At 49.4% G+C, this 23,268-nt stretch overlaps 6 protein-coding genes across 6 annotated transcripts; 2 read left to right on the forward strand and 4 right to left on the reverse strand.

Moving 5' to 3' along the window:
• Window positions 1–466: 466 nt before the first annotated feature.
• TrAFT101_008248 (uncharacterized protein) lies at window positions 467–2,819 on the reverse strand (the record flags this gene model as incomplete). Its single annotated transcript, XM_024905415.2, has 4 exons — window positions 467–1,722; window positions 1,778–2,512; window positions 2,622–2,663; window positions 2,789–2,819. The coding sequence occupies 4 exons, from the start codon at window positions 2,817–2,819 to the stop codon at window positions 467–469; spliced, it is 2,064 nt and encodes a 687-aa protein (XP_024762339.2).
• Window positions 2,820–3,337: 518 nt separating this feature from the next.
• Window positions 3,338–3,595, reverse strand: TrAFT101_008249 (uncharacterized protein; the record flags this gene model as incomplete). Its single annotated transcript, XM_066128286.1, has 1 exon — window positions 3,338–3,595. The coding sequence occupies one exon, from the start codon at window positions 3,593–3,595 to the stop codon at window positions 3,338–3,340; it is 258 nt and encodes an 85-aa protein (XP_065984404.1).
• A 2,266-nt stretch (window positions 3,596–5,861) lies between these two features.
• On the reverse strand, window positions 5,862–9,239 carry TrAFT101_008250 (uncharacterized protein). Its single transcript, XM_066128287.1, has 3 exons — window positions 8,531–9,239; window positions 7,612–8,325; window positions 5,862–7,500 (listed from the first exon to the last, which is right to left on the reverse strand). Exons 1-3 carry the CDS (start codon window positions 8,825–8,827, stop codon window positions 6,244–6,246), a joined length of 2,268 nt encoding a protein of 755 aa, XP_065984405.1. The 5' UTR covers window positions 8,828–9,239; the 3' UTR covers window positions 5,862–6,243.
• Window positions 9,240–13,000: 3,761 nt separating this feature from the next.
• Window positions 13,001–14,518, forward strand: TrAFT101_008251 (uncharacterized protein; the record flags this gene model as incomplete). The annotated part of the gene is made up of 4 exons (XM_024909719.2): window positions 13,001–13,244; window positions 13,626–13,681; window positions 13,755–14,179; window positions 14,260–14,518. The coding sequence occupies 4 exons, from the start codon at window positions 13,001–13,003 to the stop codon at window positions 14,516–14,518; spliced, it is 984 nt and encodes a 327-aa protein (XP_024762337.1).
• Window positions 14,519–16,314: 1,796 nt separating this feature from the next.
• Window positions 16,315–18,590, reverse strand: TrAFT101_008252 (uncharacterized protein; the record flags this gene model as incomplete). The annotated part of the gene is made up of 6 exons (XM_066128288.1): window positions 16,315–16,551; window positions 16,615–16,982; window positions 17,053–17,306; window positions 17,365–17,461; window positions 17,524–18,303; window positions 18,478–18,590. 6 exons carry the CDS (start codon window positions 18,588–18,590, stop codon window positions 16,493–16,495), a joined length of 1,671 nt encoding a protein of 556 aa, XP_065984406.1. The 3' UTR covers window positions 16,315–16,492.
• Window positions 18,591–20,591: 2,001 nt separating this feature from the next.
• Window positions 20,592–23,002, forward strand: TrAFT101_008253 (uncharacterized protein). Its single transcript, XM_066128289.1, has one exon. It carries the CDS (start codon window positions 20,718–20,720, stop codon window positions 22,719–22,721), a length of 2,004 nt encoding a protein of 667 aa, XP_065984407.1. The 5' UTR covers window positions 20,592–20,717; the 3' UTR covers window positions 22,722–23,002.
• Window positions 23,003–23,268: the final 266 nt, after the last annotated feature.

A 23,268-nucleotide genomic window follows, 5' to 3' on the forward strand; every position in this document is an offset into this window, starting at 1 on the left:
TTTTCTCCTTCGGCAAGATAGAGCAGCCTATGATGCATATCGGAAAAGTAGGGTTTACGAACGTATTAGCTATGATATCGGACGAAAATATATCGCATGAGAAAAACTTAATAAGGAATATGGAAAGTCATTAGCTAACTTCAAGCCACGATCCTTACGCGCATTGATAGGCGCCCGCGGAAGTAGGATATCTTGTCAACTGTTTAGGTAGAACCTAAGCCAAATACAAAGTAAACAGAAATGTAAAGAATTGCATACTCTCCTTCCTCCGTCTAGAGACACCCTGTATACATGTATGTATCTATGCATCACTCCGGCCATCCCACCATCCCATATGTACAAAAACAATAACTGAATAAAAACAAAGACGTCAAAAACCGTACATCTTCGTCAGGCAATGCCTCATTGCACCTCATACCTCATTGCATCTCATACCTCATGCTAATCCTCATTCTCGCCCAAAGCCTTAAAAGGTTACGGTGGGCAAATCCGACATATGCACCTTTGCTCCTCCATACGGCACCAGCCTGTACGACCGCCTCGGCCCCACACATGTCCTACCCTGGGGTGGCACATCCGGCGTGACGCCGAGATACAACGGCCAGTCGATCTGGCAGCCATCAACGGTCATGTAGTTCGGCGGAGCGCCCTGCTCGAAAATGGGATCTGGGAGGGTCGCACTACTGCTGACTCCGTGGTATTGTATCGTAGAAGGATCAATGGCAACATTCCACGGCTTGGTGCTGTTGATATAATAGTCGCGCAGCTCTGAAAATGGCAGGCCCGAAATGCCAGGACCAGTGGGATTGTAATACGCATGCGGCAGTGATGAAGTCTCCGCAAAGCCAACATCCAGCGCATAGAGCAAGTTTCCATAAAAGACCGCCACGCTGTTGTTAGGTCTCTCTTCTGTTCTAACGCCCGCGACAATGATGTAGGTGATTATCGTCTTGCCGGCATTAAGATTGATCCTGGTCATGCCAGTTGTCCCATCAGCATCGAGAGTCAGGCGAGACGAAGAGGCGCCAGACTGTGTCAAGGTCGACATCTGGCCGTCAGCCCACTCCGGCATACGCAAGTATAAAGTGAATGGCTTATCAGCGTTAACGTAATATGTGAGAACGTTGCTAAACGGATAGTTGGTGTCACACTCAACCGTTACTGAACCTCCCTTGACAACAGTCGTCACAGTTGATGGACTAAGCAAAGCGTGCGCCAAACCACCGTTATACAATACCCAGCTGTTGGCCACAAATTTAGGATAGCCCTGAGGATGATTCACCGTGCAGCACGGATACAGTGGCTCCATGCCATACGTCGTGGCCACGCCGCTGTTTGCTGTCGTAAACACCTGCGGCACGCTGCCGTCGGGTTGGATAATGCTGAGAGCATATGGCTGATTCGGGCTATCCATGTATTGGTGGGCCCATTTATCGCCAGTAAGCATGACGGGGAAGGCGTTGAAGATGGTTCTTTCGGCACGATCAGCATAGGCATTGTTGCCAAGGACCTGGTACATGTAGGCCATTGAGTAGGCCGTCTCAACAGCCGTGCAGAGCTCGCTGCCAATGTAGGATGACAAGTCACGTTCCCTCTCATCTGCGAGGATAGAACCAGAGGCCGAGCCGTGGTACTGGAAGCTCCAGTCTACGGCATTCTCGCTCTTTGTAATCATCTCATCGTCTCCAGTCATTCTGTATATGACCGAGGATGCCTTAAGGCCTGTTATAACGCCATGAGTAAGTCATCTTTGCCCCGACATAAGATGGAAACATACCTTGGCCAACATTCACACCGTGGATATAAACAAAGTTGGAGGAATTCGTTGGGTCCACTACTTGCTGGAACACTCCCTCGGTATACCAATCCGCCCACTTAAAGTTAGTCTGCGAGTAAAACAGATTCATATTCTCCCACAGCAGGGAATCCTGATCAGACGGGTACTTCTCCAGCAGCCACTGGATAGTAATGATCAGGTCATGCACGCGCGCCTGTCCCCAAGTGCAGTCCACATTGCTCGCGCAGTTCACAAAGCCCTGGCTGTTATTGTTGAGCATCTTATTCGCCAACGTCATGAAGCGACGAAGTGCCGTGACAACTCGATCTTCCCACGAGCTATCCGCCTCTGCAAGCTGCGTCAAGCCGAGGAAGAAAGGCGTCCGCGCCCAAAAGTTCCTCGCATTGCCAACCTCTGGCCCGATCCAGCCGTCTGTAGCCTGGAATCCCAAGACGGTGTCGGCAACATCCTGGACCTGCGCCTTGAGCCTCGCGTCGTCAAGCTGATACGCCAGTGGGACAAGCCCGTTGAACCAGTACGGCAGCCCTTCGTTTAGAGAGCTGTACTCGGATCCACCATTGCCAGGCGTGTTTAGCCAGCTAGACTGGTTGACGTAGACGTAAAAATCGTGCTCATGGCCCGCGAGGCCATTCGCCATGGCGGTCATCTCACCGAGCATCCATCCTCCAGGCTTGACTGAGCCGAGGGGAAGCGGAGAGAATTTCCATGGCCGAACTATTTTGCCAAAGTAAGCATGGGTTTCATGAAGGAGTGTGAATCACCATCACGAATCTCAGCAGGCAAGGCTGCGATAATCTGAGGCGATGCGGATGGAAAGGCTCACGAGTTGCGGTGGCAGCACCACTGAGCGGTATCTGTGCTACAGCTAAAGCAAGGGTCAACTTTATGTCTGATATCATTTTGATTTGCCTTGTTCTCTCCTCTCAAGATTGTGATCACCGCAAAAGAGAAGCAACAGGGCTGGAGAAAGGGGGAGAAAGGGAGTCTTACAGTCCCATCCAGAGCCGATGTGTATTTCCATCGTCTCCTTAGTTCTTTTTATCCTTTATTGTCCTATGCCTGCTCTCCCTGACGTTATACAAACATCTGCCGGCTGGAATTTTGGCAATTTAATTTCGAAACCTCCACTTGCACGGCAACCGGGCTTTCTATTCGATCCTTGTCTCTTTTCTCTGTCCTCTTTTCCCTCTCTTCCCCTCTTCTCTCACTCGCTCTCCTCTTGTCTATTTCACGCTCTCTCTCTCTCTCTCTCTCTCTCTCTCTCTGAGTCTCTAGCTCCGTCGTCTCCCTCCTTTGGCACGCGCCTTGAGACAGCAATCAAAAGGGTGAAAAATGACTTCTTTCTTCGCCGCCGTCACCAGGCTGCGGCCGCGTGACGATCCCGTTGCTATGGCCGAGCCGCGGATAGAGGCTGATTTCACGATGGCAGATGCTGTGATTGGCAACTGCGTCTCGAGATGTAAGGGACGGAGGTCACATCGTGTATCCTGAGCGATGGCCGGTGCGACTCTCCGGCGGGGTTTTTGGGTCCTGAGACGCCTAAAAGCAGGGAGGCTGGGCGCCGGGGCCAATAGCGCGCGGGTTGCTCCTAGCAGGCGCCGGCTCAGAGAGAGGCGGCATCAACAGGCGGTGGTTGATTGTGTGCGATGATCCGCGTCTGCGCGCGGCGGACATGACGGCCTCATCACATGGCTGGGGCGGGAACAATGCGGTGCTCGTGCCTTGGACGCCGCGAGAATAGGCGCAGGGCATGGGCATCACACGAGGCGGCAGCTGACGAATGGTAGCATTTTCCATTCCTCAGGTACCAGCAACCGCTCATGGGCCTGCTTTTGAGTTCTAGAGCGTCGCGCAGAACAAAGCAGCTGAGACCTTTTAGTGTTGCATCTGTTATCCGACACAGCCGGTTGCTGCTGTTAACCGAGTTATATCAGTCCACGCGGTATTCCCGTTACTTCAACTACCAACACAAGCTACAGACGCCATGCTGTAGACACTACCGATTTAGACCGTATTCCTTTCCACTCACATAACCGTACTCCTCCATTTAAGCGCCGTGCGACTCTCAATCAATATTAAACTGGCTTTTGTCACTACGTCATAGTCCCATATCGCAACCATGAACCTTTCGCGTCAAAAAGGCCATCCTACCCTGGAGTCGACGTATTCTCACCCGGTCTCTATATTTGCCGCGCTTATAAACACCGTCATCTTCTCATGTATAAGCCATCTGCATGCAATCTGTATAAATCCTTACTACGGAGCATCGCCCAGATTCATATGCATACTCTGCTTGTTCTATCCTCAATCCAGCTCCTCCTAGGCCTAGAACGGTGCGCTCCCAAAGGAACAAGCATCAGCCCAACCACCAGATTAAAAGCCAAGATGCGGGGAAAGCGGAGCAGCTAAACAGGCAGACAAGATGGTCACAGCATGGAGCCGAGCTGCCTCCGTCCAAGTCTCCAGTTACCATCCCATACATTAGATTCGGGCAAAAGAGATGATCTCGTGCCATTTCTTCAAGGTCCAACAGCCATCCAAAAGTGATAGTATTTTATTCCCGCTCCAATCCCAACAATGCTCGGCCGAAAATCCTGCTTTCTATAACTAGTCACAAAACATCCTTCTCACTCTCTTCCTTCCATATCCCACCTAGTCCAGCAAAGGCAGTGCGTTTTTCTCGTCTCTCCATTACTGTAGCGGATGATGGGGTCAGAGGCGTTGACGGAAATGGAAGGTCGCCCAGTCAGGTTTTCACAACAAGCCCAACCAACCGAAGGACCGCCGCAATTTTTTATTTTCTGGGACTCGCCCGGTTGGTGATGATGCCAGTCAGTAGTGCAATGTACTGTACGAAATGAGTAGTATCATTGCTCATAAGACCGCAATAGCGGTGAGCCAGTGACCTGCGAGGAGAGAATCTGTACAGAGTCCTGTCCTCTCTGGTCTATATTTGGGTCTGATTTGATTCAAATGCAACAAAAACCACTTATACGGGCCGAAATACTGAGTACATGCCCTGCTCGCCCATCACCCAGCGGGATGTTGTAGCTTGTTCATCCCCAAGTCCACCATCCATCCACCCATTGCCGCGCAATCCGTTTCAAGATACGGAACATGCACACTCGCAATCATTTTCCTGCTTACCCGTGGCATGTAAAAAAAAAAAAAAAAAAATTGTAGATGAACCATCTAGACAAAACAATACGGAACACAGCCGCCCCCCTTCTTCTCCCTTGCCTCCCTAATTCTGCTCTAGAGTACCTGTACATATCAGGCATTCAAAGTTCACACCCCCTCATCGCGCTCCATCACCGAAAACGGTTCAAACCAGCCATGCAAGGCGCAAGGTTCCAAAATCGAACTCAAACAACACTTCTATAAATGCAGAAACTATGTATATTTTCTCAACTCTCAAGTCTCAATTGCCTTGCCCAGGCCGTAAATCTCATCGTAGCAAGCAGCCTCCATCTCCCTTATCGTGTCGTGTCATCCTCATTCTCAACATAGCCCCTATTTCCCAAAGCCATTCGTATCGCCGTCGTATTGTGTCGAGTTAGTAACATCTATGTAAGAAAAAGTGCCCGTAAATGGGTGATTACAAACAAATAAAACGGAGCTTCTCCGTTAAAAATACAAAGTACGAGTGACGCGCTCAACTCCACCAATCGAATCCACCATCATGAACGTCAGCATGGTCTGAGTATTAGAAACTAAAAAAAAAGGGGATCATAAGGTTCCGTCCATCCAGCCCGGCGTAGCGCCATGCTCTGCGCACAGAGATCTGACAGGATCTGGGCCTGCTTCTACTACTACTTGTAGTAGTGCCGAGTGGTAATACCTACTCTACTTCATTTAATAGAGCCTCTTGGGCGCATGGGAAAGTCAGTTACTGTTTACGCCGGTTCTCTCTTTTAGGAGCTAGTAGAATGTCCATCTGCCGAGACAAAAGTATAACAACGCCATGGGCTGAGCCGAAATTTCCGTGTCAAGATATCGATGAGCGTCTCACTCTTCATCAACGGACGCGGTTGCTCCATCGTTGTAGACTAAACAATATACCGAATCAAGGGAAAAAAAAGGAGGGGACCTTTGTAAAACATGTACTTATTTGATCGCTAGATACATGGCGAATTTCGCCGTATTAATCTATAACTGCAATGTCGTCGACCAAGCCGAACATGCTGTTTAATTACGTTAAATGTCAAGTCAAAGTTATTCACGTGTTCCGTCCCGTCTATGTTCATACATATCCCATGCGCCTTTTACCATCGAAAAACAAAGGACAAATATTCCATCAGAAACCCCTCGATTGGTTCGTATGCTGCAGCCTCCAAATTCTCCTTGATGCCCGCTCGGGCTATAAACCCTTACTCCGACGTTGTAGAGGGCTAAGAGACACGTGAAAATGTGCATTTGTGTCTCTCAAGGTCCCCCAAAATGCTTTAGAAAAGGAAAGATAGGACAAATATAAGACATGTGTACAAGGTTGAGAACGTGTATTCGAACTCGAACCAGGCGGCCTGGCCGCCAAATGCAATCTTCTTGCTCTGGGCCGTGGGGTGTGCAACCTTGGTCTCGGCGTCGCGTATCAGGAGATCTTCTCGGTCTGGCATTCGAGGAGGGTCAATGGCGTAGGCGACGGGAGTCCAGAGAGAGCTGCAAATGAAGATGAAGGTAAGAGGTGGCCAGAAAGCGTGTGTCACTAGGGCTATCAGGATGTCCCTGGTGGTGTGACTTTGCTGGAAGAAGCAGCGGTACGTGACGAGGGTGACGGAAACGAGAGTCAAGTAGACAAACGCGAAGTGGAATCCAGCCATATAGTTGACAAGGATGACCCACAAGCGACGGAACATGTTCTTCTTCAGCTTGGGGTCGCGCTCATTCAGAGCCGAGGAGATGGAGCCAGTGGGCTTGAAAGCTTGCGCTTGCCCTCCGAGCCACTTGGGCAAGATGAAGGCTCGGACAAGACAGAGAGCAATGTAAGGCGACATCCAGAGCTGATAACGAGAACCACGCTGGCCAGTGTGATAGCCAGCAGGAATGAAGAGAACAAACTCGCAGAGACGGTTGATGATGGTGTTGGCAAAGCACGCACGGATGAGCCATCGCAGCTGTGTATCGTTGGCGTATGCGACAAGAGGCTTGCCCATGATCAAAATGATGGGAATTGCGAAAAGCGAGACGGACAGCAGGACGGTGTAGACACTAAGGGCTGCGTAGAGGAAACCAGAGAAGCGCTGAGCAAAAGTCATTTCGCGGACCTTTTCGCCCCATAGACAAAAGTTTAGCTTGAAAGACGTGTCCACAGTACCAATGGCCCATCGAGTACGCTGCTTCAAGTGGCTGCCGTAATCCTCAGGAACAGTTCCAAACTGGAGGGGTTCGTGGACGTAAGCCGTCTTCCATCCTTTACCGAGCATAAGGGTCGAGGTAGCCACATCTTCAGCCAGTGAACCAAGAGGGAAGTTGCCGATTTGCTCCAGAGCCTCTCGTCGAGCTACGTAGCCGGATCCAGTGCACCAGGCGACGCCCATGGCGTCTTTGATAGGCTCAATAACGTGGACGAAGAAATCCAGGGACTGCGCCAGGGGATCGGATGGCGGCGTGTTATAGAACAACTGGGGAGGACAAACCAGAGCCATTTTAGGATCCATCACAGCATGAGGAAGCAAAGCGCGAAGCCAGTCTCTCTCGGGAATCTGCGGCGTTGGTTAGCCAAAACTAAACAACAAAACTTGGCGATTGAACAGCCTCCCGCCCAATTTTATTCGACCAAGACCAATTTGCTTATTCACGAAAAAAGAACTTACCATATCAGCGTCCAGGGCCGCCATAAATTGGCCAGCGCCACCGGGTAACAAATTAGACTGCTCCAGGCCGTAGTTGAGGTTTCCTGCTTTGAAATGATGGGGTTGTCCAGGAATTTTTGTTCGGGCCATGTAGTAGAGGTTCGGATAGGTGTGCGAGAGAATAGCGCAAGATCGCTCCAAGCCAGCCGATTTGGCGTCGTCCAGGACAATAACTCGAAACTTGTCAATGGGGTAATCCTGGTCACAAGCGCCGCGAACCGTATCCATGACTAGTTCGTCATCTTCACCGCAACAGGTGATAAAAGCGTCGACAGTGGGTACGTCGTTTCCCGTCAACCTCATCTTAGGCCTGTTTCTCTTCTTGAGGGACCACATGGTCCAGGTGTTGTGCATGAGTGATGGAACGGCAACTGCTAGTTCTACGGCAATGAAGACCCAGGCGGCGGCGAACGTAAGGCCAGACGCCTTTTGCGCCAGAATAACACAGGCGATACGAAGGCCAAGGTACGTCAAGTAGATTCCGGTGTTGAGCAGCGTGAGAAGAGGCGTTAGGGTGTAGAGATACCTCTTCCAGCCCTTCCAGATGTCGGCATCGTCTCGGTCGTGCAGAATAGCGATTCCATTTTGATCGTCACTGTCGCTACTGCTAACCTCTTTGCTCGGAGAGCGCCCGGTCTGTGGCAGAAGCGCTGTTAGGCTTATATGACTTTGAATCTGCAGTTTCAACGAAGAAAAGGAGGAGGGACGTCAGCGGCGACTTCGCGGCAAGAGTCAAGGCTTGGGAATATACGCATGCGATACAAACCTAGAGCATGTATAATTGACAATTGGGGGTATAAGTGAAATAAGGGAGACGCTTGGGATGGGGGCAATGGATCTCGGAGAGTGTATAAGAAGGGGGGGAGGGGGGGTTTAGTACCATTGGCGTGGACGATCTTGAATCGGCAAAAATTAAGTGTTTAGACGAAGACATGTGGTCATACGGCGTCGTGGCACCACTTCTTAACGTTAGGGAAGGGGAGCTTCCAGTTCCTGCAATCGACGGCGGCCACTGAGGCGATGCGTAGTCGTCAGGATTGACCCGACTGGAGCGGTTGGACCTCATGTTGTCGTTGAGCAATCGAGGATGGGAGTCATCGGACGCAGTGTGTTGATGGTGCCGGAAGCCACCAATCTCTACCATCTCCTCGTACTCCTCCTGGTGGCTTTGCATCATGATGGGCAAGCTCCAAGTTTATGTGGCTCGGCCACAAGCGAAAGAAATGTCTGCAGCTGCAGAGGCCTTAACCGGGGCTTTAGCGAGGCAAACACCGTCAAGGCCGGGCTAATCGAGCTTGTTTTCGGGACAATGGTGAATAGCGTTTGTATATATGCAGGCAGGACTCCGTATTAGTTGTGCTAGAAAAAGTGTATCCTCGGCCAAATAAACGAAGGTTGGCGGCAGAGGCCTGCGGTGGGCAAGCCGAGCTGGTGTAATTGGACTGCTGCCGGAGGAGAGGCTGCGCGGGCTTTCCCCCTACGAAAATTGATAGGTACTAAACGAATGTGAGCAGCGAGGCAGTTCGCCGCAGATGACGATGTGGGAGGAGGAAAAATAGCAGAGGTTGAGGAGCGAAAGAGAGAGAGAAGAGAGAGGTGAAAAAGGAAGCGGCCGAGAGGGAAGGAGACAGGACGTCGGATACTAGTAGCGATGGAGGGTGTGTGTGGTGTGGCACAAGTAGAGGTACCTGGACCCTCTGAGGCACCGATCTGGGAACTTGGAGCTACCACTAGCCCGTGGTACGAGGTTGGTTCTGGGTCGCGCAGCTTGCCAGCGTGGGCGGGTGTATACTTGCAGTACGAGGTACCTGTTTCTGCGCCAGCGTGTGCGCACTCCGGGCTGGCTGTGCGATGCACAAAGGCAGCAGAAACACATAGAGTTTGGACATGGTAGAAGAGACTTGGAGGATACGGCATTCTGCGAAAACTCTCGTCGTTTGCTTTTAAAATTCACAAGGCCGATAAAGTAGATGCGCCATCAGCCTCCATCCTGCAGGTATCGAGACAAAGCCACGGTACTTTGCGAGATGCAGCAGCGCTGCGAGCCCAGCGGGAACAGCGGGTGCCGGTGGGCTGTCAGTGGCTCGCGCTAGCTGCAGCAGCTCCCAGTCAGTGCTAGCACCAGCCAGCTAGGCCCGGGCAGGGAGCGCCGTAGCAGGTGCCAACAGGCTCATGTTTCTTTGTTGACTGACGGCCGTGTACGCAGGCGGCGGTGCAGCTTACCAGTAGTGCTGCCGCTAGCCACAGCTCTTTAGGTTAGCGATGGCGCCCCGGCGGACGCAGGTACACAGTACTTGCGACCGCGGGCGTGCACAAGCGCAGGCTGGGCCGTGCGCGGGCCCAGTTTTCGCATCGTATCTTGTACTGGATACGCGTGCAGCCGACCAGGGTTCGCACCATTTTTTTCTCGTGTTCTGGCGCTGGCGCTGCGGCTTGGGCGGATAAGGCAGAGCAGGCCAGCGTCGTCATAGGCCCAGGCCTGAGCCTGGCCGGGGGAGCAATCAAAACGGGCTGGTGGCAGGCTCGGAAACTGACCAGATGCAGCACGACGCAAGCAACGTTGACACACACTGAATACTGTAAGACACACTACCAGTCAGTCAGCACCCTCTTTTTTTGCCGTTGCTCTGTTTCCTGTCTCTGTGATTCCCTTCTTGCTCCTCCAATACGAGGCCGGAGTGGCGTGACGTGGGTCTGAGGAAGGGGGAAGCATGCACAAGTACTTGTACAGACGTCGCTGCAAAGAGTACAAGTACATCCAACACGTATGATATGAGACAGTTCGTCTCTGTTCGCATTCGTACATGTACCTACTCTCAACTCCAGCTACAGCCGCCTGGCAGCAAAGAGGAGCATGCTGCTAAATTTGGCTCACACGCCAAACCGGGGCATCACCAGTTTACACTTTACGTCAACTTGTTTGACATCGACTTTGACATGCGGCAGCGAGGAGAAGGGCTTGCGGAGACTTGAAAATTAGGATGTGCATGTATGTACAAAGAACGAGCGTTACCTTAAGCTACAGGATATGCTTGAAGCCATGGATTCTAGCTTACTGGTGATGCTAAATTATAAGTCTCTCTGCATGCGCTCTTTGTTTGTGTCTCTGCTTTTCATTGTCTAAGCCGCCTCCCCTTCCCCCCAAAACAGCGAGCTGAGGAGTGCAAAAAAAAAAAAAAAAAAAAAAAAAAGGGTGAGCAGCTTCTTGCACAGTCAGAAGCAGCCTCGAGATAAGCATTCCAGAAGGGTGTGATTGGACCGCTGACTGAAACTACCTGGGCCGACTCAAGGTACCCGTTCCCACCGTCCACTTTTAATCTTTTTTCTTCCATGGCAGAGATTTTCTGTGCACGCGTTTCACCGCAGCCGTGATCGTCGGGCGTTCTGTGGTGAGACTTGAGAGACGGGATGGTGTTGGCTGTCAAGTGGTTCGTGCTGCTGGCTGATTTTCATTATCTTGTCTTGCTTTGACTCTTGTTTTCAGCGTAACATGGTCTGGGATCGAGAAGAGGGGCCATCCCTGGAGCTCCATTCTTCGGGATAAGGAAAATGGATTAGGCCATGATTGGCTTAGCGGTACGAACGGCAAGGGGAGATGCAGAGAAGCAAAACTTGTAAGAGTACAGAGCCCGTATAAAGGATGCATGTACAGGACCGTGTTGGCTAGAGACAGCGAGACCAGAAACAAGGTGATGATTGCGCTGACAGCGCCAAACAATAAGAGGCTCTTTCGTGAGAGTGAGCCAATTCCCGCGATCATGTGCCCAATATCACGGTAGCGATTCGTACAGAATGGAGCCCATGCCATGCGCACTTCGGGCCCTTTGGCCGATTGGGACTGGGGACAGCGAGTCGCCTAAGTGGGGAGGGTATTTTTTTTTCCACGACCGTGGTATCGCATCGCCGCAATCGTGGATACGGCACACGATGGCACCCAGAAGCTTTTGGCGGGAGCTCCGTAGCGAGTCCAGTACATTCTGGGCTGAGGTTGTCACTGCACGCTCTCGGCACCATGGCGGCGAGCCCAGCCAGATGCGTAAGGACTGCTTGTATGTACCGCTACACGGCGTGCTGCTCGAACAGCGCAGGCCTGGGTGAAATGATGCCTGCACCGGTAAGGCGGCCGGTGTCAGATTCGGACTTGGTCGAGCTGCCCATAATCATCCATCGGGGATGGCCGGTCGTGGGCCGCCGGCACGATCGGCTTCTGTAAGAGAGACAATAGCGAGAGGGAGCAGCGAGGGTGACGAGGCTGGCCGGGATATTTTCCTGTTTGTTTGTTTATCTGGCCCTCCATTTGCTTCTTATCGGCGTGATACGGCACTGTTACTGCTACCGCAGCTTCTGCCACACACTCTGCCACACACTCTGGCACACACAGGTGACGTCTGATTGCCCATGGCGATGCAGCCGCGCATTGATGTTTACATGTAGTGCTACTCACTCGGTGCCCCGAGACCCAATCGCCCGAAACTCTGCGAAGCCGCCGCCAGCAGCTGTGCGACATGGCTGCCCACATGCCAAGTAATTGACATCTTGATTGATCGTCCATCGCCCCTACAGCACAGGACAGAGAAACTCTCCTCGCTGACAACGAGCCGCGCTGTGTGCATCATCCCCGTCTCGGCGATCCACCGTCGCATGTTTTGAGTTTTTTTATTCCCTTTCGATCCTGGCGATCAACGGATACAGCTAATCCATCAATGATACTGTGCTGGCTGTGCGTGCTGTGGCGCTGCCCACTTGTCTCAATGTTTCCAGTTTTCTCCTCAGCGAATGGAGCACCTGTATTTTGAATTGATACGAGTACAACGGGGCCTTCGGAGCTGACCATTGATTGACCTGGGCTGAGCACCGGCAAGTACCTGTGTATACGAGCAGACAGGCACATGTTCCGCTACTTGTGCTCCAGAGCCGCTAGAACGCTCTGCCCAGGCGCTATTCGTGTGCTTCTTCCAGCTCTGCGTCGCGGAGGCGCTGCGGCGCACTAAAGCCCGCCCACCGCGCCCGCTAGTGTGCACTGCAGCTGGCAGCGCACCGCCGACGAGACGGCTGTTCGCGCTCGTACCAGCATCGTACCTGGTGTACATGCGCCCCAGGCACCCGGTACATGTACATGGGCTGGTACCTGTACGAAGCGGCCTCGTATCGCTGACTGACAGACTGCCTGCGAATTCGTCTCTCTTTTCTCGAGAAGGCCTGAAGCCTCTCCCCTCCAACGATTCCGACAAAAACCATCGCCAAATCTTGCTCGGCGGCGCCATTCCAGCGACCCTCGACGACGCTCGCTCGTTCACCATCCGCAGCTCTGCGGTTTAGACGCTCGTTTCTCCCTTCGTTTTCGCCAGCCATGACGATCCGCATCCTCGTCAACGCTGCGCTGCTGGCCATCCCCATCGCCGTGACGCTGGGCATCTTGTTCGGCCTCCAATCGCACCGAGATGCCACGGGCCAGCCGCCTTTGTTTGCGCCTCAACCGCCGCCGATTCCAACTCCTGCACCGCCGAAACCCCCAAAGAATGGCGTCACCAAGACGAGATATTGCCAAAAGTCGTATGGAATTACACCAGATACCACTGGGCAGCAGTATATATGTAGGTGCCGAGCTACTGTATTCTTCGCAATGTCACCGCAAGCAGAGACAGCAATCTTCCGGAGATGTCAGCTGGGCATTTCACAACTTTTGGTGTAATTCAACATCAGTCACAAAAAGGGTCTTGATTTTGATCTGGATTGAAGCTTGTATGGTGGCTGTTAATATGCCACGATACCTCAGCGTTAAGACTTTGGTCACGCTATACCTATCTATGCCTTTTCGCCCATTCGCAGTACGCCTAGGGTCTCAGTCGGCGGATGCCCGACGAGATATCCGGTCTCCGACTGCTTGCTTCTTCATTCTGTTCTATTTCATGTCCCTGGACTCCATCTATGCAAATATTGACCCAACATGTCCAACTAACGCTTGCTGCTCTTAGTAAATCCTAATCAATGGAACTGGAACGTCGGCGATCCTGGACGCCTGTGTATGAATGTACGTTTTAGAAGTTCCACGCCCGATCTGATTCGACATTTAAAAATGTCCCGTGCTGATACTCAACGTCAAGGTCACCACGTTTAACAACGGCACATATGCCACAAGCACTACCGCTCCTCAGTTTATGGTTTCATGGCAATATCCCCGTGGCCCAGAGGACAACCCTGTACACGCTTTCCCCAACATCCAGATTGATACCGACGTCATTCCCGCCACTGTGAACAGCATTTCCAAAGTCGACATCGACATCGAATGGTCCTACGGCGTTGGCAATGAGACCACAACGTCTTCTACCCTCGCGGATCTTACTGCCGACAATCTCAACACCAACGTTGCTGTCGATATGTTTATTGACAGCGATAAGACGGCCGCTCAGAACCCTGCCAAGGCCAAGTTCGAACTCATGGTTTGGTTTGCGGCCTATGGTAGTTCCACTCAGCCCATCGGTTTTAGCAACGGTGCTGTGTCCACCCAAACGCTTAATGGCAACACATTGTAAGTACCATTTCTTTCTTTCCCTTTTCTTTCTTAGATACTCCTGTCATGTACGCATACTGAAAACCGTCTGTCTCTAGCAATCTTTATGCTGGCATTAACACAGCGACCAAGCAAAACGTCATGACCTGGTACACCGACACGCCTATACAAAAGTTCAATGGAGACATATCTCCACTCATCAACAGCGTGTTCAAGCTCACCACTGTTACCGATATTCCCAAGTCTAGCGACTACTTGGGATACCTGGCTCTGGGCTCCGAGGCCTTTTCCGTTGACAAGACCGTCACGCTTTACGTACCCCAACTCTCGATAGATATAGAAACATCCTCCACCTAGGGAGCACCTAATAATATGGCGGCTTGATTTTTTTTTTTTCCCTTTTTTTAACCCCAGATCTCGTCTAAATCAACCGTGCCGTCCGACAATTGCCTTATTCGTCCCATCGAAATCTTCCGATTCGCTATGGCGCTGGTACAAGATTTAACCGTTGAAATCAACGATATCCGGCTGAAATGAGGCTGCCGCGCCCCCCCCCCTGGCTGCAACCTCTCACCCGGCAAAGTGGCGATGGGCAAAATTCTCCTAAATGGCGAGCATCGGGCCCCGGGCAAAATACAACATTAATTTATCGATCGAGCATGGCATGGCATGGCATCCACTCCGATCAGATCAGATCTATTCATTGTGGCATGTACTCGTACATAATGGACTTGTCATGGTTTCAGGGTCTTGAGAACTAGGGTGGTTTCTACACGTTGCATGGCGTTTTCTGCCAATTGCGTCTCGGGTATGGAGTTTAGGCGGGCTTGGCTTTCTTCAATATTACGTGTACATAAAGTCTTCGCTGCGAACCATGTTCATTCAGTGACATCTTTTCCTCAATTTTTTTTTTCCTACTCATGCTTTGCTTTGAATGCCTAGCGTTTTCCTAGAATCTCAGTCGTTCCGACTATCTGGTAATAGGAGTGGGGAGTTCGTGAGCCACGGCCAGGCCCCTTCATGGCAAAATTCTTCGGGTAAAAACCTGCTCTAATTATCCTGTCGCCACAGCCCGCCTCGCAATTGGCCAATCAGAGCGGGTTTTCGGCGAATTGGATTTCTTTTTTTAGAATAAGGAATTTTTATTATTTTTTTTTTTTTATTATCAGCCGCGTACCGGCTTATACTATGGAGGCTAGTTGTTCTGGTAGCTGTAGACTAGCAAGTGTCAGCAAGAGCTTTAACATTGAGTGTCCCTGGCTTTGTGTTTGGGTGTGCGGTTAATGAGCGACTGATGAATCATGGTGAGTGCTTATCAAGCATAATCTCGGCCAATTTGTCTTTGAATAACAAGTTGCGAAGAAAAATAAAGTAGAAGCTTATGCCTACTCTCTTACACTCTTATCATGATTAATAACCAGAGAGTCTGATGCACTACGATGGAAATACGCTAAGGGAAAAAAAAAAACCTCACTCATCTGTCTTTTTGCCACCCGGGGTCCATCGAGCTCAGTTGAAACGCTGCTAACAGCGGGACTCTCTGATTTCGCCGGTTCTTATAACCTGACTAGAGCTGTTTATTTTTAGTTCACCCCTGACTAGCAGATGGCAATGTGGTTCACGGTTGAACCCTGGGCTACTGTCAAAAGAATGACATTACTCGTAGTAGCAGTGGTTGCTAGGCGGATGCCTGTCATGATGAGATAGTTTGATGGGTCGCCTTTTCCCTACATCCATATCGATATGAATAGATCAGTATTTTTGCTGGTAATACATTTCTTATGTTTGTAGCTGGCAGCCAAAGACTGCATACGAAAAACCTTTAAGACAAACCAAAACGGAATGATGCAGAGAAATCATTAAATCTGCGATGTGATTTAGCAACCTAAATCCGAGACTATACTCATTGGATGATCTACACTCTTTCGTGATTGAAACATCTGTGTAGCAGTTATCTTGTCTCTGGACTTGCATGTATCATACTACTACGTAGTAGAAAACTGCAGTGGCCGGTTAAGGCTAAGAGGCAGTATATTGGTTAAGCTGATTCATTACACCCTCACTCATGTTCTTTTTCTTGCCGCCCACGAGAGTGATGTCTGGCCATGCACATCTTTTACATCGATCTTGGCTCGGCCTATGTAGAGTAAAAGCCGGACAATATCCTCCTGCCTATTTATCATAGCTAATATATAGAATCATTGAGTTACCCAATTATATATAAACTACGGCCTACTTTTAGTAGGTAGTTAGCTGAAAGATATCCCATCCTAGCCCTGATATGTAAGCACCGACATATAACCACAATAAGTAGCCTCCTCGCGAACAATGCTAGTATCTGCCCGATTTCAACTCTTTCTCTATTAGGTCAATGGTTTCGAGGTATGCTCCTGCAATCTTTATTTTAGTATACTGACTCAGACAGAAGATATCAAAGGCGAATTTGGACTCACCTGCAACATTCCATCTTTGGTTCGCTTTTTGTAAAAGATCGAGACATAGAGATGCCTGGGAAGGATATCCCGACGCTTCCACGGCGGGAGATGTAGCCATGAGATAAACAATATTAGCAAGACATTGGTATAGACTATCTAAGAACCAAGGCGACAAGCTGGCGAGGTCTACAGTGGGTTCTTGGTCTTGTATCATTTCCCTGAGGACATTTAAGAAAGACATTGCCTTTACAATGCAGTCCTTCATTATGCTCTGGCACATTAGAGCTATCTCGCGAGCGAGGGCTAATTCCGATACATTCAGGGATCTATCGTTATAGATAGCGAATGAGTCGCAGGAATGGTAGTCGCAAAGCTTCATCAATGCGCTATGAAATGAGTCTTGATCTTAGCTTTGCTGCCTCATGTGAGAAAAGAACAGCAAAAATTCACTCTTACCTTAAACAAACACCGACAGAGCTATAAAAATGTATCATACTAGCTCTGTCTTTGCTGATGACTTCTAAGAAACTCAATAACACTTGGCTGAGCACTTCTACACTATTTTTCACGTGTGATAGACTCTGTGTTTCGTCGTTACAGTGCTTAATGACTTCTCCCTGCAGGTGGGATGCTTGAGCGAGACGGGCAAATGGACTTGCAGAGAGATGTTTCGACGAGGACAGAATGAGCCGTTCAGGATACATTGCTTGCTAAATAAAACATTAGTTCTGCGTGTTTTGCTACATCGCCAAAGGAGTTTTAACTTACGCCAGAGTCCCAAGCGTCATCGTCAACAGGTAAGTGAGATGTAGTCTGCGGATCAGCGGACAAAAGAGGCCTGTTATCTCCTACAGAATTGACGTATCTGTTTGTGGTTAGGTCTGCGATATTTTGCGTTGCGTAGAAATTAAACATGGAGGGGCATACCGTTCAAGTATTACAATAAACCACCAGATTCTTTGTCTCTCTTCCCAGTCAATCCAAGTACGCGGCGGTTCTAATATCTGGGGTGCTTCTCGATTATGGATGCCGAGGGCCATGGCTTGGGTAACGCAATAGCCTATCGAAACATAGGCAGCCGGGAAAATGCCATGACCCATCTCATAAACAGCAATGAGGAGTTGAGCCTGAAGTTTGAGTAGTGTATATACGCCCGCAATATCTAAAGAGGCTGCGAATTCTTTGGTGCATATGTACAAAGGATCTCTAACAGCGTCGAACGAGCTTCCCGGCACATGTTGGATGAGTTTCATGACCAGGAGTAACAGAGCAAAATCAGCTCTGGGGCGGCTATTAAGCTCTACATCGGCTAAAGAGGTTAAGCGAACTCGACTGATAATGGGCATCCACTTGTGGACAGTTTCAAAGTACTGTGACATGGCGGTGGCGCTCTGTGCCTGATCACTCAAATAGGAGAGAGCAGCAACAGGGATCATGTCGCTGGACGGCGGTGGTGGCGCATCCGGACGGGTCTGAATATCTGAATCTAGAAAGAGCTTCTGGAAGCGTAGGGAAGCTGGATAGAAGGAAGACGCCGTCTGCGAAGTTGGCAAGCTGCCAGCGCCTTGGCTGGAAGATGCCGGCGTGGATAGGGTCTGAGGAGAGAGCTTTGTGACATGGTTAGTGACGAGTGACTCGAGCTCCTGTATACGAGTTTTGAGCTCATTCTCGGATTGCCGATTAGTATAATCACAATGCCGGCGCAGTCTATTGATATGAGCAGTTAGCCAATGGGAGTGTAGAACGTCTACAAGATAGGAAATAGAGGTAAGAATCAGGCCTGGAGCAAAAGCCTGTAAAGCGATCGCTGGAAGGCAACAGGCCAGAAGCGTGGATTTGTCGGTGCTCTGAATCAAGTTCCAGTGGATGTAAGACAAATACCTGGTGCATAAAGAACAGCTCGGCAGCGCCTTATCGCAGCGCCGCTTGTACTTTCGACAGGCTGCGCAGGCTCGTGCCGCCTTTTGCCTGGATGGAGACGATACCTCGCTCATATCGGACGAGTCGAATCTAGAGCCGCTCCCATTTCACAGCGCTGGTCAGTAACACAGACATGGTGGTTGATGGCGAAGTAGCCATAGTTCCGGGAATGATGTATGTATGAGCGGCCGCTCAGCAGCCCTACAGATCGGGATACGCGGAAGATCGGTCCACTCACAGCACTTGAAACATGGGCAGCGGATTAGAAGGCGGGAAACAGCCCGATGGCAAGTCGAAGTCGAATGAATTGGTTCTATTAATTCCACAAATTTCATCTGTTCACTTTGGTTTGCCTGTGTCCTTTTGCGAATGCCACGCTTTGCACAAGTGAGAATGGCTCTCGTCAGTTAATAATTGAGAAGAGCAGAAGATACCCCACAACGCTGAATTCTGGAGCTGGAGCGGCCGCTTCTGAGCGGGTTTTTGCCGCTCGCCCCACAGCCTATTTCGTTTTTGACGCAGTTCTTACAGGGATTATTCCCTGGGGGATTTATAGGGAAAGGTGAGCTAACATTTAGCAAGATATTCAAAGGGACAGCCTAGGCAGTTTAAACGTATTGGGTAATTATCACAGTAGCTCTGTTATCAATATAGGCCCTTCCCCGAAAAGAATGCTGAATCATGATGCATTTAGGCCTATGTTCTACCAAAATCGGTCCCGCAAATCGATAGAAGCGACGGCGGGAGCTAGTGATATCCCTCTCAAATTATCTGTGTTATTAATAAGTGAGGGCTACGCCGGAACTAATAACATTAGCTCTTTCTCAACTTGCCGGGCTGAATAACGAAAATTCCGATAACTATAATCTCATAGGATATTCCCATATTCATAGTACCGCAGCAAAGATATACTCGACAAATATAGGAATCGCTAATCCCATAGAGGCATATGAACCAGGGACCCAAGGAATGCCCTCACACAGGAAATAAGAGCCCAGGTGTCAGAATGGGATACAAGCGCTGCAGTGGGAAATATACTAGTCAGTAATCTGGAATTCGCCAACAGGACAAATAGATTGATTAGAGGTCCGACACGGGCCCATACACAGAGCAAGTTCAGGTTGACGCGAGTTCACATATTGGCAAATATAAATATGTATGTATAAAGAGAAGTTAAAAAAAAATAAACCAAGCCTTAGATATTTCTCTTTGCATTATAATATTATACTAATACATAAATATTGATAACGAGAGATGCAAAGAGCTCTCTTAGGAGACTATGTTACTGTTGGTATTGCTATTGATCCAACAGCTATTAGTATATGAATGTGCACGGCACAGCATACATGCAAGCAATATGTCGGTAAGAGTCGGTGTTAGTCTTAATCTATCATTTTTACGTGATCTTATTTCTTCGAGTCCTGCCTAGCTGGACAGCAAGTCTATCGACCAATAGATAGCTGGAGGTAATGACCTTTATTCGTTACGTTTTTTGTATCAAGGGAAAGACAATTCTTTGTCTTGAGCCTAGCTAAAATAGTTACTGCAGCACCTGGACGACTCAGGACTTACTGTGTCTTCTCAAGCTGGGGCTTGCTTGTTGGGCGTGTTTTTGTACATAAAGGTTAGCTATTGCCAATGTTAGGAACGCTGGGAGCTTTAGCGTGGTAGAAGGCACGAATGTAATGACTAAAATTCAGGTCCACGTGGTGCCGCGTTTGCTGGCTACGTCAGTCGTGTAGGAGAACGAGCCCCCCAATGGAATGCTGTTAAAGGGAGGAGATGATCATGCACTGGATGGTCTCAAAGAACGGATACCCAAGCCAGATTTAAATGACTGCTTTATCCAGTGAACGCGCATAGGGCCTACCAGACGCGTAGGCACTGCATCACAGGGGCTTAGGATGCTATGTAACTTGTCTTAGCCGTCAAAAAAGGACCATATTTCGTTACGCTTCTCTGTAAATCGCAGTCTCGTATAGCACCTGGAATGAAGATGGCTAAATCCAATACTTTACAAGTTCAAATCCCAGGCCCGCGACACTTCGGGTGCTATCTACAGTTTTCTTTTCTCTCTCCATTAATGCATTTTTTTTTCTAAGAGCGGGAAAGCATAGCCCCTACCGAACTTCCTGATAATAATCCTTCCAAGTTGTCCCTGTTGTTCCAATATACTATGAAATACTACATCTACGGCCACGATGTTCATACGGCAAGTTGCAGATAATCAAGTTTTCACAAGCACTCATGGCCAAATACTTGTATCCATTGTCAATATATCAATACGCAATTTTATATCAGTCTTTATTCCAACAATATTGCGACAATTTATTAGTTACACCACCGAAGCTGGTTTTCACAAGCTTAATTCGTCAGCCAAGCTGAAGTCGATAATTGGTACGCTCTTTGGCACCGGCATAGCCTTGATGGCCCATGCAATTGGGACCTGGCGGGATGAGAAAGCAGGGACGGCAACATCGACAAGTCGCCGTTCGCGAGCTATTATGGTCAGTACAGTTTTCGCCGCAGGCATGGGTGAATTTTATACTGGCGCCGCCGCGGGCAATGCTTCAACACACGTTGCCTTCACTCTCTACACAGCGATGCGCGACCTAATGGTACAATCACGGTTGCGGCTGCATAATCCAAACACATCTGGCACAAAGCCTGACTGGATACACTTCAGCATTATGATGACCCTAATGACTATAATTTCGGGTTTGGTCAACTTTGGCATGTCAACATTGGCATCACCTTCAGGACAGGCCGCCTGGCCTGCTAGACTGAGCTTTATAGAGCAGCTTCGGTATGCTGTAATACGCGGCGGTTTAAATTTGATTGGTGAAACCGGTGATGATTTTCTATTTCAGATCATCCCTTCTATACGCTCGCAGTTTAAGGGTGTTGAGAATCCTCATGTCCTCCAGCTAAGTCTCAAAGATGTCGGCTATCACAAGGGTTATCTTACCAATGCGGCATTGGGGCCATGGGCTGCGCGGACTGGCCTCCTGGCGACAACTGTTGCTATGCTAGGTATTACGGCGCCATACCTTGAAAATAACATGCGGCTTTTAGAAGGAATTTCTGATTTAATAGTCGGCATTAGCAACGGACCGCTCTATGAGCCCTTTGCAAACTCGGGATCAGGACAGCCAGATCCCGTCCGCACCAAATGTAGCAGTGACGAGGAGAACCAGAAGGATTGTAGTCAATTCAATGACGCTGCTAGTATACGCAGCTATATGCACCCGAATATTGATATGACGAATAGTGCAGAAATCAGACCGTGGGACGAAAATCTGGGGCATCATAGGCCGAATTCCCCAGATACCGAATTTACCGAGTCTTGTGACGAAAAAGCCTCGTCTATCCAATCACAAGAAATTGTCCTATCAAGAGCAGATGACTGTGTATTGGTGCAGTCTTTTAGCTCCTCCTCATCAGAATCAACATATCCTTGCAACCTAGAGCAGCCCCCATTGAATAGCGGTAAGATCACTTTTTGTGCACATATTCCAAGATCAATCTTCTGTGGTAAACTAATGGGGAAAGCAGTCCAAATCACGAATACCACAAATATCACGAATGCCACGAATAATACGAATAATACGAATGCCATGAACACCACGAATACCATGAATACCAGGAGCTGGAATGATGAATATGCTGCTTCTGAGGAACAATCCGGACATAAACAACAATGCGCAATAGCCGACAACATTGTGGCTATTGGACTTGCTGCACTACAACGCAATCCTCGCCTTGGAAAGCCCATGCTAGCCACCCCAATGTCAGATATTGGTGGTACTGGGATATTTGCGTGTATACCGCGCCAAGCACGAGCAGCCGCTGCAATAAAGGCCAATGCATACAGGCTCAGTGCTAATATTATACGCAGAGCTTTACACTTTGAAGGTTGCTGCAATTTCTTTGTCGCCCATATTAGTGAGGCTACTAGGTTGCAAAAGGTGCTGCAGCCCAACTGCATGAATAAAGTGGCAATTAATGTCTTTGATGGCAAGTTGATTGGCGCTGTTCAGCAACAACTCATTAAATACATGTACATTTACAGAGTTATCCCTGCACTTAATAGCCTGAAGCAGGTGCATCAATGGTATATGTATGTGGCAGATGCAATCCAACAGCTAGTTGTTAAGCTAAGCAGGGGCCAAACAGAACCCCCACAAACGATTATAATAAAATAGCAACAGGATAGCTACTTGAATAGAAATAGGGCTGGTACCCAAACAATAACTTGGAGATAGCAAGGTAGACCATAAACCCGCCAAGGATCATAGAGCATAGTGCGACTGCAGGTAGAATAACCTAAAGGAAAGTAGAGGGTTCTGACCACCAAGCGATGAATAATCTCGAGTTTGGTAGGCCAGAGAATCGTGAGGAGAACGACATTCAAGAATACTCATTCTTGGCCCATGGCAACAACGAGGCTGGCCATGGATGCAACACTAACAGCAAGGAAACAGATGGCACCAGCCTGCGGCAAGAACCGCAAACTCTGACGAAAATCAGCTTTACAGCCTCGAAGGCCAAGTAGTGAATCGGCAAGACGAAACTCATCAACAGCGAGACCCCGAATATAAAAGATTCGGTGGCGAGCAGATGAATGGGCTACAGTAGTGATTATTTTAATCAATATGGCGAGTGCTGAACGCTCCTCATATCCCTCAATCTCCCAAAGCACAACTGCTCCCGTCCAACCCATTTGCATTAACTTTTGCGTACCAGAGTTTG

Source organism: Trichoderma asperellum, chromosome 5 (genome assembly GCF_020647865.1).
Source record: "Trichoderma asperellum chromosome 5, complete sequence".
NCBI classification, from domain to species: Eukaryota; Fungi; Ascomycota; class Sordariomycetes; order Hypocreales; family Hypocreaceae; genus Trichoderma; species Trichoderma asperellum.

What these genes read in the sequence shown, in the direction of transcription:
- TrAFT101_008250 (XM_066128287.1), bottom strand. Translation starts at nt 8,827, where the DNA reads ATGATGCAAAGCCACCAGGAGGAGTACGAGGAGATGGTAGAGATTGGT. An exon ending in CAAGATCGTCCACGCCAATG is followed by an intron (nt 8,326 to 8,530) that starts GTACTAAACCCC and finishes TTGAAACTGCAG; the next exon opens with ATTCAAAGTCATATAAGCCT. An exon ending in CGGCCCTGGACGCTGATATG is followed by an intron (nt 7,501 to 7,611) that starts GTAAGTTCTTTT and finishes CCAACGCCGCAG; the next exon opens with ATTCCCGAGAGAGACTGGCT.
- TrAFT101_008253 (XM_066128289.1), top strand. Translation starts at nt 20,718, where the DNA reads ATGTTCATACGGCAAGTTGCAGATAATCAAGTTTTCACAAGCACTCAT.